The sequence below is a fragment of the Geotrypetes seraphini genome, chromosome 1, assembly GCF_902459505.1.
Source record: "Geotrypetes seraphini chromosome 1, aGeoSer1.1, whole genome shotgun sequence".
Taxonomy (NCBI): Eukaryota; Metazoa; Chordata; class Amphibia; order Gymnophiona; family Dermophiidae; genus Geotrypetes; species Geotrypetes seraphini.
The window spans coordinates 394,960,303-394,973,032 of NC_047084.1; the positions used below are offsets into that span (position 1 = coordinate 394,960,303).

The window sequence follows — 12,730 nt, forward strand, 5'->3', positions numbered from 1 at the left end:
CTCCCTCCCTCCTTCTTTTCCCCTGGTCTGGCATCTTGTCTCCTTCCCTCCCCCATTCCCTGGCATCTCCCCCTCCCCCTCCATGGTCTGGTATCTCCTTTCCTTCTTTCCTTTCCCTCCCTCAGACTTGGCATCTCTCATTCTCTCCTCTCCTTTATTTTCCTTCTCCCTCCTTCCCTCTCTCTCCCCAATTGGGTGTAGCAACAGCATTTTTCTTCCCCCTTCCCTGTGCAGCAGCAACAGCATTTCTCTTCCCCCTTCCCTGTGCAGTAGCAGCAGCATTTCTCTTCTCTCTTCCCTGTGCAGCAGCAGCATTTCTCTTCCCCCTTCCCTGTGCAGTAGCAGCAGAATTTCTCTTCCCCCTTCCCTGTGCAGCAGCAGCATCCCCCTCCCGTGCAGCAGCAGTAGCAGCATTTCTCCCCCCTCCCCTTACTTCACATGATGATCAAGTGGCGGCTCCCTTGCCTGCGGTCGATTTTCCTTTCAAAGCCGCGGGTGATGGCTCCTCGCATGATCCATACCTGTGTCTGAGAAAGCTTCAGACGCAGGCACGGAGCACAAGAAGAGACACCACCTGCGGCTTTGAATGAAAAAAAGACTGCAGGCAAGGGAGCCGCCACTCGATCATCGTGCGCGAGAAGCCACCACCCGTGGCTTTGAACAGAATAAAGACCGCAGGCAAGGGAGCCTACATTCGATCAACGTGTACAGACCGCAGGTCACAAAATAGTACTTGGGAAGCCGCTAGTTTGAGACCGCTGCTCTAGAATATCTGGACGCTCTAATTTTCATGACTCCATATGCTCCTGCCCTTATGTGAGTGCCACAATTCAGCAGTTTTTCCAGAGCTCCCGGCAGTGGTACTCCGGCTACAGACGAAACTGGCCTTCTGCCTCCCATTCCACACCCTTTGCCAAAAAATCATAATGATGCCAGCCTAGGTTCGCATTATGTCCGACCAATGTGTCCTAGACATTATTCAGTCAGGCTACAATTTGGACTTTGCATGGCCTGTGACGGATTGGTTTGTGGACTCGCCTGCAGGACGGCCGGGCAAGGTGCTCAGGATTCAATCCCATGTACAGTTCTGCTCGGGATGTAATCCAGTGTACAATTCTTGCTGGATATTCAAGCTATAGAGCCTGTTCCTCCCGACTTCATCATGCCAAAGAAAGGCTCCAACAATTGGAGGCCTATTTCTTCAGCTCATAAATGCAGCTCTCAGGGTTCCACATGGAGACCGTACGCTCTCATTTCAGCGGTGGCCCCAGGAGAGTACCTAGCCTCTCTGGATCTCACGGAAGCTTGCTTGCCCATTCCAATATTTTCATCCCACCGCAAATACTTACGATTTTGTGTTTTGGAGAATTATTACCAGTTCTTGGCTCTGCCCTTCATGCTGGCCACTACCCCCTGTACCTTCACCAATGTGATGGTTGTGGCAGCTTATTTATGGAAAATGGGTCTTTAGGTACACTCTTAATTGGACGGATGACTTTTCAAAGCCCCCTCGTTGGCTGAGGATTGACACACTGGATCAGATGATCCAAGTTCTAGAGGACCTGGGTTGGATTGTGAACTACAAAAAGAGGTGTCTAGTGGGGCCCTGAGGAGCCCAACTAGGATGGTCGTGTGTTAGATCAGCTCCAGCAACCTTTCCTATTATTTTCATCTTCTGTACTAATTATCTGCATAAATCATTGCTAAACTCAGCAGAATTTACCTTCTACAACATAGCTTCTGCAAAAGTAGGCAAGCGACACAAACCGGAGCCTCAATCGCCTGCAAAAACCTCCATGGATAAATCTGAAAAACCGGAGGCTCCCTCCATGCTGGATATATGGGAGGCGATTAGATCTCTGCAGGACATCATGACCGACACGAAAGATGCACTAACCGAAGTTAAAGATCGTCACGTGGGATCTCTGCACAGAGATAAATAGGGGAGGGTCATTGGGGTGGGCAGACTAGATCGGCCGCGGCCCTTATCTGCCGTCTTTTTCTATGTTTCTAACTTACCACCATTCACAAAGATCTCTCAGCCTTTAAATCTAAAGTCGCCGAACTAGAAATTAAATCGGCCACCGCTGATGCCAACATCAAGGCCCTGCAAACACATGTCAAACGAACCTTGATCATCGAGCGGGAACTTGAGGACGCGAGTAACCGCTCGCTTCTGAACAATGTGAGACTGCTTGGGGTCCCGGAGGGATGGGAAGGAAATAACATGCTCACCTTCTTGGAATCTTTTATTCCCTCCCTACTGAATCTCCATTTTACGAAAGACTTCGAAATCGAGCGGGCACATCGCACACCATCAACCTGACAACCACGTGACCAACGACCACGGCCTATTGTCCTTAAAATTCTCCATTACCAGCAAGTACAGGAGATTATGCAGAAGGCTTGCTCTCTTTCACCCCTCACCTTCGAGGGCAACAAAATCCTGTTCCTGCCTGACCTGCACAAGAACACCGTCAGATCCAGACAGCAGCTCTCCAGCCGCAATTGAAAAAGATGGGCGCCCGTTTTGGCATCTTTTATCCCATGAGAATGAGAGTCACCTATCTCAACCAGACCAGGGACTTTACCGACCCGGACCTCCTTGCCACTTTCATTGAAGAAAAATCTCCGACCTCTATTGACGCTGTGTGATTCCATTGTCGCTCGTGGACTCATTAGCTTCAACGGCTTGATCTGTATTGCTATTTATGCCTCCATCTTTTCCCCATAGGCCTACTCAGCCTGATGTCCATGTCTGCCTCACTGCCTTTCGGCGGTTCTCCGATCAATCTCGCTATATCTTTCCTCCTGCTAAAATATACCCTGATTGCCTGTCCTGTTTTCTCTACTCATATACCTCTCTCTTATCCTCCTTTTCTCTATGCTTCTTTATTACCTTATCTTCTTCTCTCGTTGAATTTCTATGAGCCTGTCTTGCTTCACTAATCCCTGGCATCATCGTCCTGATTTTTTCCTTGTCTTATTACTTCTTCTTTTCATAGCTAGCTGGCTCACTGCACTACATAAATATTTACTTCCATTCTTGCCTCTATATTGCTATGATTTGCACTACTTGACTCTGCCTTCATGGCTCATTGCACTTCAATTAGGCTTCTCTCTCACCCACACCCTCTTTGTTTACTTTGCTGATTATCCTCTTAAGATTGTTAACCCCTATGACCTGCATTCTACTTTCTTTCTGCTTGCTCTCACTACACACTATACTTCCTGATCTAATCCTCACGGCTGATTTAATCTCAATGAGCCTTACCCTTTACTCTTTCTTCCCTGTTTCTTCTGCTGATTGATTCCTTCTACTTATTAACCTACATGACCTCTTTGCACTGTTCGATTTAATCTGTCTTTAACCCTTTCAGGACCAAGGGACATATTTGTCCCATAACTTTAAAATCCTATAAATTTTGATTGGGATAGTCTACAGTTCTAAATTTGATATGTACGGATTCCATATGATACTGCCTTTATGTAAACAAACTGGTTCCGACATTCATTCATTAGCGTCGTTGCCAGATTGACGAGAAGATTCACTTGCCACACTGTCCATAAGCCAGAAGTGTGATTTTTTAAAAAAAAAAAAAATGATATTTCACAAAAAAAATCAATTTTTTTGGCATCTGCAAGCCCTTTTTACCATAAAAATGTCGTCAAAACCACAAAAATTGGCCTACGATCCTTATGGTCCTGAAAGGGTTAACAGAAGATGTTTGTTATTATGTCATGTTCTGGTTGCTGTTTTTGCTGCCTGCATTAGACCACCTGGCTTGACTCCCCAGTCATCCACGGCTTAAAGTTGCTGCACTTGCAGCGCACTACATTGGCACTTGTTCTTAAGTGTATCTGCATACCTTATTTAGCCAGTATTTGCTAACATTATTTGATATGTATATGAATTTTTTAGCATTGCGAACATATACTCCTACTGTATATTTTGTCATTTCTCTTACATTGACTTTCTGTTGCAGTATGACATTTGTTGATACTCTTTATCTTCACCTCCTCATGCCCTTAACAATTACCTCACTTAATGTCAAGGGTCTCAATAATTGTGTCAAAAAACGTAAAATTGTCTCTTATTTACATGATGCTAACTCTGATATTATTTTCCTGCAGGAAACACATTTGTCTTACTCTGATTCTATTAAATTCACCATGAAAGGCTGCTCCACTCCCCTATACTCCCCTGCAATCAATGGGAAAAATGGGGTTCTCATACTCATACGACAAAACCCTCTATTTCAATAGATTATAGCTCTCATGATATGCATGGCCGCTGGGTCAGCGTTCAGCTCACTATTTCTCACCAATCCATTCGCATCATTAACATCTATGCTCCTAATAATGACCAACCTGACTTCTTCACTAATCTAGCCACTCATATCCTTCAGTTCCCGACCACTCCTATTATTATAGGGGGAGATTTTAATCTCATTCTAGAATCGATATTCACAAAGATAGAAAATCCCATGCTGCTTACAAAAAAGACACAGTCCTGGTATACTCTTCATGATATACATCTCATTGATCCCTGGAGATTGCATCACCCGGATGTGGACCAATACACATTCTTTTCTGCTCCTCACTCTACCTACTCTCGTATTGACTACTTTCTTACTAGTTCCTCCCTCATTGATTCTATATCTTCTACTGCCATTAATGACATATCTGACCATGCTGCCATCTCCTTGACCTGTAACCATTTCTCTCTTGAATCCCGTGCCCGACAATGGAGATTTAATTTGTCTCTTCTTACAGAAACTGATTTTATGTCGACCATCACGGATGCAATTTCTGAATTTTTTACCGTCAATTTACCTTCCCAAACTAATTGGCTAAATACATGGGATGCCTTCAAAGCCTATATCCGCGGTATAATTATTCAATTCTTATCTCGCCTTCACTCTGATAGAAAAAGACGTCTCCATGATCTGGAACAACGTATTCACATTGCAGAGTCTGCACACGTATCAGACTTATCCAATGTTTCAGCCTCTTAGACCTTCGTAAACTTCGCCTTGAATATAATTCTCTACTTAGCTCCTCGGCTGCTCAATCATTCTTTGTACAGGCATCAACCTATTATGCAGAAAATAATAAGACCGGTCATCTCCTAGCGAACTACCTCAAAAAAATGTTGGATAAAACTTCTGTGCCTTCTATTAAAGATTCTTCGGGCACTCTTCTTACAGGTTCTTCTGCCGTTTCTTCTCAATTCTTATCTTTTTATCAATCATTGTACTCCTCAGAATCTATTTTCTCCGCCACTTTAGCGGACTCTTTTCTCACATTACCTCACCCTACGGTTTCTCCATCTGACCATCTTATCCTGAATAAAACGTTTACTGCACAGGAATTAATGTATGCAACTTTTTCTTTAGCTTCCAATAAATCCCCCGGACTGGGATTTTCTATCTTTGTGAATATCTAGAATGAGATTAAAGTGTCCCCCTATAATAATAGGAGTGGTCGGGTCCTGAAGGATATGAGTGGCTAGATTAGTGAAGAAGTCAGGTTGGTCATTGACCACTGAATTCTACAAAGCTTTCCTTCCCTCTCTACTTCCTCATATGCTGTCCTTCTTTCATCATCTTTGTGCTCAAGGTAGTGCTCATGGATCATTCACTGAAGCTACCCTAATCGTATTCCCGAAACCAGGTAAGGACCCCCAAGATGTTAAGAATTACCGCCCTGTCTCCCTGATTAACGTTGATGCAAAAATCTTTGCCAAAATTCTTGCCACTCGATTACAATCTGTACTTCCTCACCTGATTAATCCTGATCAATCCGGCTTCTTACACAACCGATATTCTTCCAACAACACTCGTCTTTTTTCCCACATCATTCACCATACAGATTCTCATCCAGATAGATTCTTAATTATGGCACTTGATGTCGAAAAAGCCTTTGACCTTTGACCGTCTTTTCTCTTCCATACACTTCAATGGTATGGTTTCTCTGAGGTTTTCATCCGGATGATCAGAACCCTTTATTCCCATCTCCAAACCAGAATCATGATTAACGGCCAACTTACTCAATCTTTCTCTCCCTCTTCTTTTTAATCTTGCCCTGGAACCTCTTCTCACAGCCATCAGAATGGATCCTAAAATTAAGGGCTTTCACCACGGCTCTTTTTCAGTCAAATTATCTGCCTATGCGGATGATATCCTACTCTATATCACTCCAGAATCTTTACCCCATATTCTTTCTCAAATTCGCCGATACTCTGCTATTTCTGGTTATAAACTGAATATTTCTAAATCAGAAATCTTGTCCTTGAATTGTATAGATGTGCAATCTGATGTTACCAGCCAGAGCTTCATATGGTCTCCCCAAAAAATCAAATATCTTGGACTATTTTTTGGACCCTCTATTGACTCAACAATACAACTTAATCGGATTATCTTATATATACCATACTTACTTGTACGTGCAAATGGTCCCCTCTTAATCTTTCGTGGCTAGGCCGCCTTTCTACTATTTGGATGATGATTGCCCCTAAAATTAATTATGACCTCAGCATGCTTCCCATTCTCCTACCCCACTCTGTTTATGCCCGCATGGAGAAGCTACTTGTGAACTTCCTTTGGCATGGGAAACAACACAGAATTGCACTCAAAAAACTGAAATGCCCTCGAGATTGGGGGGGTGTTAATTTCCCCTGCTTTAGAAACTATCACATGGCTTTCCTGATGACGCAGGGATCTCTTTGGCTAGATCTTACTCCTCTTTCTATCTACCTCAATTGGTTGCACCTTGAACATACTTTGGCTGATCCATTTCACCTTAAATTCGCTCCTTGTGTGACTCTTCCACCACCTGTGAAGGAAAATCCCATTCTCATGAGTACCTGGACTGCGATTTGCTACATAGACTCTATCTCTCCTCATACATAAATGGGCTAATTCCTCTGCAGCTCCTATCTGGAACAATCAAAATATCAAAATAAACAAGGAGGTGGTAGTAAAGAAAAGATGGCAACAACGAGGAATATGGTCTCTGAACCATCTCCTCCTTAATGATCTATTGCTTTCCTTTTCTGATCTCATAGCTAAATTCTGAATCCCTCAATCACAATACTTCCTGTGGATCTAACTTCACCACTGTCTCAAATCTGCCTTTCCTTCTCCTTCCTCTCTTCATGACTCCCCAGATCTACCTAATTTGACTCTCTCCTATTCTGATACTAAAGGACAGACATCTAAATGGTATAAATATATTCAAACTCATACCACTACACCTCCTTTAGACACTATAGCTAAATGGGATTTATCGTTACATACTTCATTCACTGAACAAACATGGCTACTTATGTGGCCCAAATTATTGAAATCACTTAGATCAGCCTCACATCTACAAACTGCCTTCTTCCTCTATCATAGGGCTTTCTGGACCCCTGCTAAATCGGCCAAACTTAACAGGTCTTACGATGGATGCTGCTGGACATGTAAATCTACTGATGGCTCTTTATACCATATGCTCTCTGCTTGTCCTTATGTCTCCTCTTTCTGGTCAGATGTTTGGTCTACAATTATCCGCATTTTTCATATTGATGACCCTTTCTCCTTAGATATACTATTCACTGGTACCTTAACACTCACCTCCGCATTACCCATACACCATGAACGCTTGTTGATTATATTGATATTTTCCGCTCTCTCCCTTATCCTTCAGCACTGGAAGGATACTTCCAAACTACATGCTAATCAATGGTGGAACTCAGTTTGCCTACTTGTAAAATTTGAACGCAGTATTGCTGAACGACACAATTCCCTGTCCTCCTATACCAAAACTTGGTCTATATTACTCGATTACTGCAAGTCAGACCCTTGACATCCCCCTTATTGTCTTTTTCTCTCCTATGTCACCTGCTTGGTGATATTAATTGCTGAATTACTTATACTGTAACATATGCTATTTCTTTTTCTGGTTGACTACTTTATATATATATATGTCCCTGGCACGTATTGTATAATAATTTCCATACTTATTATTTCTCTTCTTTTTTTATTACCCACCCTTCTACATTGCATTTACTGGCACAAGATTATTATCTTATTGTTGATACACTTCACATGTGTTAATGCTTATTGTTACTACGTGTTCTCCCTTTAGAGAACACTCATATTGTTGGTATTGTATTCTATGCTTTATAAAATCAATAAAATTCTTTGAACTAAAAAAAAAAAGAAGGTGTATAACTCCCACGCAGTCTCTGCAATATCTGGGTGTTCTGTTTGACACAGCAGCGGTCTGTGTCTATCTTCCAGAGGCATGCAGTTATATTCTCAAATTTCTCTTCTGGAGAAGCCAGCTCTATCAGCGTTTGAGTATTTGCAGATCCTAGGGTCCATGGCAGCTATGTTGGATGTGGTCCCTTTGGTGAGGATGCACATGCATTCTCTCCAGCATGCCTTCTCGCTCGGCTCTGCACAAAGATGAGTTGCAGACCTGTCTTTTCTGGACTCTGGAGACTCGAGCCAGCATGGCTTGGTGGCCTCTTCCTCAGGCAGTGTGCAGGGGCATAGCGCTAAGGATTGCCTCCTCGGTTGTGCTGATGACAGAAGCCAGCCTTTGGGGCTCATGAGCCCACTTCAGTCATTGTCCCATTCAATGGTATTAGGCTCTCTACCAGAGGAAATGGTCCATCAACCGGCTGGAGCTGAGGGCCATTCGCCTGGCTCTGGTGCGATTGCAGAAGATTATGGAGGGTTAAGCAGTCAGTCTTCTCCAAAAATGCGACAGCAGTAGCCTATGTCAGGGGTAGGCAATTCCGGTCCTCGAGAGCCAGATCAGGTTTTCAGGATATCCACAATAAATATGCATGAGATAGATTTGCATCTCAAGGAGGCAGTGCATACAAATCCATCTCATACATATTCATTGTGGATATCCTGAAAACCTGACCTGGCTCTGGCTCTCGAGGACCAGAATTGCCTACCCCTGGCCTATGTCAATCACGAGGGACGGACCAAGAGCACTTCTCTGGCTCTGGAGGCCCGCCTTCTCTTTCTGTGGGCACCTCCAGGCACTTTCAGCAGCGCATGTGGCAAGAGTCAACAAAGTTCAAGCAGACTTCCTCAGTAGATAGACTTTGGATCCTGGCATTGGGTGTTGTCCTCAGCAGCAATATAACTATTGTGTGATACTGGGGTTGGCCCTGCTTCAACCTCATGGCCACAGTGCATAACAGGAGGGCAACTCGATTTTTCAGTTGAATATCTGAGCCCGGCAAAAAAGGCATAGACGTTCTGATACAGCTGTGGCCATAGGGAGTTCTACTGAATGATTTCCTCCCTGGCCCATGATAGGTCGGGTCCTCTTCCGGATTGCAACTCATCCAGGAAGGATCATTCTAGTGGCTCCAGACTGCCTTGCAGACTGTGGTATAAAGATCTAAATCTTCGCATAGGTCGCAGCCTTTGTTTGCAGGCTCGGACCTTCTCTCAATCCAGTCTGCTTGGAGGATCCCAATCACTTTGATTTTACGGCATGGCTATTGAGCTTACATCGTTAGAGTTCAAAGGATATTCTGATATAGTCATTTCTGCTCTTCTGAAATTTAAGAAGTCGTCTACTGTGTCTGCCTGTGCTAAGGTGGAAAGACTTAACCTACATTGGTACCACCAAGAGTGGAGCCCTATTCCACTCCTGTTTCCGTGGTGCTCACCTTTCTTCAGGTGGGCCTTGATAAAGGGCTCACTGTGGCTTCTCAAGTTGCTGGGCTCTCTTATTTCAGAGCCCAGGACTACAGTCCTTCCCTTGGGTCTTACCCTGATGTGGCCAGATCTCTGAAGGGTGTTCTTCACATTAAACCACCAATTAAACTGCTGTTCCCTTCATGGGGCCTTAACTTGGTTTTGTCTGGCCTCACCAAGACTTTGTTTGAACTTCTGAAAAACGCTTCTCTCTTGGACCTGACAACAGAAGGCAGTTTTTCTGATTGCTATTACCTCAGCAAGATGCGTCTCAGAACTTCAGGCTCTATCTTGAGAGCCTTTCTTGCGGATCTCTGCATAGTTCCTTCATTTCTACCGAAGGTGGTGTCTGCATTCCATGTTAATTAGTATTTGCCTATTTTTCAGCCTACTGGTTCTAAGACATAGGAATGCATTTTGCAAAAATTGGATGTCAGAAAAGTTCTATGTTATCTGGAGATCATTAATGAGTTTCGCCTCTGACCATCTTTTTGTGCTGATTCATTCTTCTAAGCGGGGTGTTGCCACTTCCAAGCCACCATTTCCAGGTGGATATATAAGGCTATTTCATCAACCTACATTCTTTGTGGTAAACAGTCTCGTGTCTGTTAAGGCACATTCTACCAAAAGCACGGCCACCTCGTGGCGGGGACAAGATTGTGAACCAATCGGGTTCACTGGATTGTACAAATTGATGCTTTAAATTTGGTCTATCATCCTGTCTCAATCAAGTATTGGCTAAAGTGCAGCCTGAATAAAGAAGGAAAGCTTGTTTTCTCAGATTGCTTTTGTGTATTCCCCCCCCCCACCTGTTTAAGCCTTAAAGAGTGTCCAGAAGGTGAGCATGGGAGGCACTAAAAATGACAGGAATTAAGGTCACATGTGGAATCACTCGGTTGCACAGGGACCTATTCTGGTGCATGAGGGTGCAGCTAGGCATCCCTGCCACAATATGTTCCTGTTTTATGAAGGGGTTGTTTCTGAGCTCCTTTGATGCATTTGTTGGCTGTTTGCAGTTAATGTTCACATATTAATGCTTGAGCAGAACTGTTTAAGGACTTGATTGCCATGGATGTCTCTACTTCCTGTTTTGTATGATGGCTCTCTGTGCTTGGGTACTAACTATAGGTGGAGCCAGAGAGCACAGTGAAGTATATCAGAATCACAGGAAAAATTTGGAGTGCATATGACACGCAGCCATTGGGACACAACCCACTTGTCTAGAATGTCTCAACTATCTACTGAAAAAGAGCTTACTTATAAGTACATAATCTCTTTATATAACCCACAAAACCTTTGTAGTTGGATGTGGTGAATCATAAATCTGTACATTAACAGAGAATTACATAATGTAAATCTTTCAAATACTTTTCATACAAAAAAAGTCTTGACAATTTCCTAAAATGTAAATAAGAATTTGAAGTCAGTAACAATGGATGCAAATCTGCCTCCCAATTTGCAGCTTGATAAGAGAGCGAACGATGCACCTGTCAAAAAAGTACACTACGTGATATGATAGTTATTTATGGCAAAGCCCATGGGAGAGCTTTTAACAACTGTCTAAATGTTAGTGCTGGTTGCACACAGGTAGGTGGCTTTTTTGGATCCACTTTTATTTGTATTGAGTTTCATGCTGTGTAAATAATTATCTTTGTTGCAGAAGAGATTTGATTTGGTCAGGGAATTCCCCGTCCCTCCTTATTTTTTCCTCTTTTAGGGGTGATCAACTGCTTTGGTATGAACTGAGGAGATGTGGCACTGCCCACTGACACAAGGAAGCGGAGTTAAAAAATGTAGTCCTCGCAAGTAAACAGAATGTACCCATTAGTTAGAACTCCTTTCCCTCCTTACAGGAAAAAAAGATTATTGAAGTAAGAACCTAATCTTATCTTAGAGAAGGTAAGAACCTAATCTTATCTTAGAGAAGGTAAGCACAAAACTTACCTCACTAAAGTCTTTTTACTTTAGTGACTCAAGTCATCACTACACACTGTTATTTTGAAGGCAAAGTAACACAGAATTAAAATAGACTGGTTCCTCAGTCATTTTTATTTTCTTTTGTTTGAAAATATAGACTTTTTAAAAAATCATTTGATCTTTTGTGTGTTAAGATTTGTGTTTATTTTTATCCTTAAGATTACAAATCTTTACAGTAGTCGGACGCTGGATGTTAAGTTCTTGGATTATGGAATGGTGGCTTCTGTGAAAGTATTAGAACTCAGAGAAATTCCAATTCAGTTCTTGAAAGAGACTGTCGCAATACCACCACAGGTATGAATCAAGTAAGAGAAATTATAATAATAATTTATTCTTATATACCGCCAGACCAGAAATGGTTCTAGGCTGTTCACAACAAGTAGACTGAACATGCAGCAAAAAATACAATTCATAATAGAAATAGATCAAATTATAAAATATAAGAAAAACATAGTTATTTTAAAAGGCAAAAGAGTGCGTTAGGATACAAACTTATCAAATAGTTGTGTCTTTAATAATTTTCTAAAATAGAAATGTTTAACTCCTACAATTTATAATGCTGCATTACAGTGGAGCTGGGAAAATTACTCCCGGGGATTTCTGCATGACTGCAGCACAGAATTTGCAAACACAGAATTTGCATAGAATTCCCCACTCCTGCAGTACACACAGTTGTGGACAGGAGTCACCATCAGGTCTGTCCTCGGTCTCTCTTCCCGTGCCCTGCAGAGATTGCATGGCAGGAGGAGGAAGAAGTGAACCACTGCACATTGGATCACTTTCTCCTACTCTGCTGGGTAGAGAGACTCACAAAGTTCACTTAAACACTCAGGTGTAAGCAGGCAGAGGAAGAAGTGATCTGATGTGCAATGGTTCACTTCCTCCTCCTGCCATGTGATCTCTGCAGGGGAAGGTGAGGAGACAGCAGCTGATACTGATTGTGCCATGAAGAGAATAATGGAAGGGGAAACAGCATGATGAGTGTGCCATGGAGGGGGGTCAGGCACAGCAACAAGAGGGTATATGATGAGGGGGGA

The 12,730-nt window shown here is 42.9% G+C and overlaps 1 protein-coding gene across 4 annotated transcripts in view; it reads left to right on the forward strand.

Annotated features, from left to right (window-relative positions):
- Nucleotides 1–12,730, forward strand: part of TDRD7 (tudor domain containing 7) — a 719,490-nt gene that overhangs the window by 516,744 nt on the left and 190,016 nt on the right. For 3 of the 4 annotated variants that reach the window (XM_033917728.1, XM_033917748.1, XM_033917737.1), the window contains exon 13: nucleotides 11,853–11,987. The exons of the other annotated variant lie outside the window; for it this stretch is intronic. In XM_033917728.1, coding sequence (XP_033773619.1) covers nucleotides 11,853–11,987 — 135 coding nt within the window. The remainder of the gene's footprint in view (nucleotides 1–11,852; nucleotides 11,988–12,730) is intronic. 4 annotated transcript variants of the gene reach the window in all.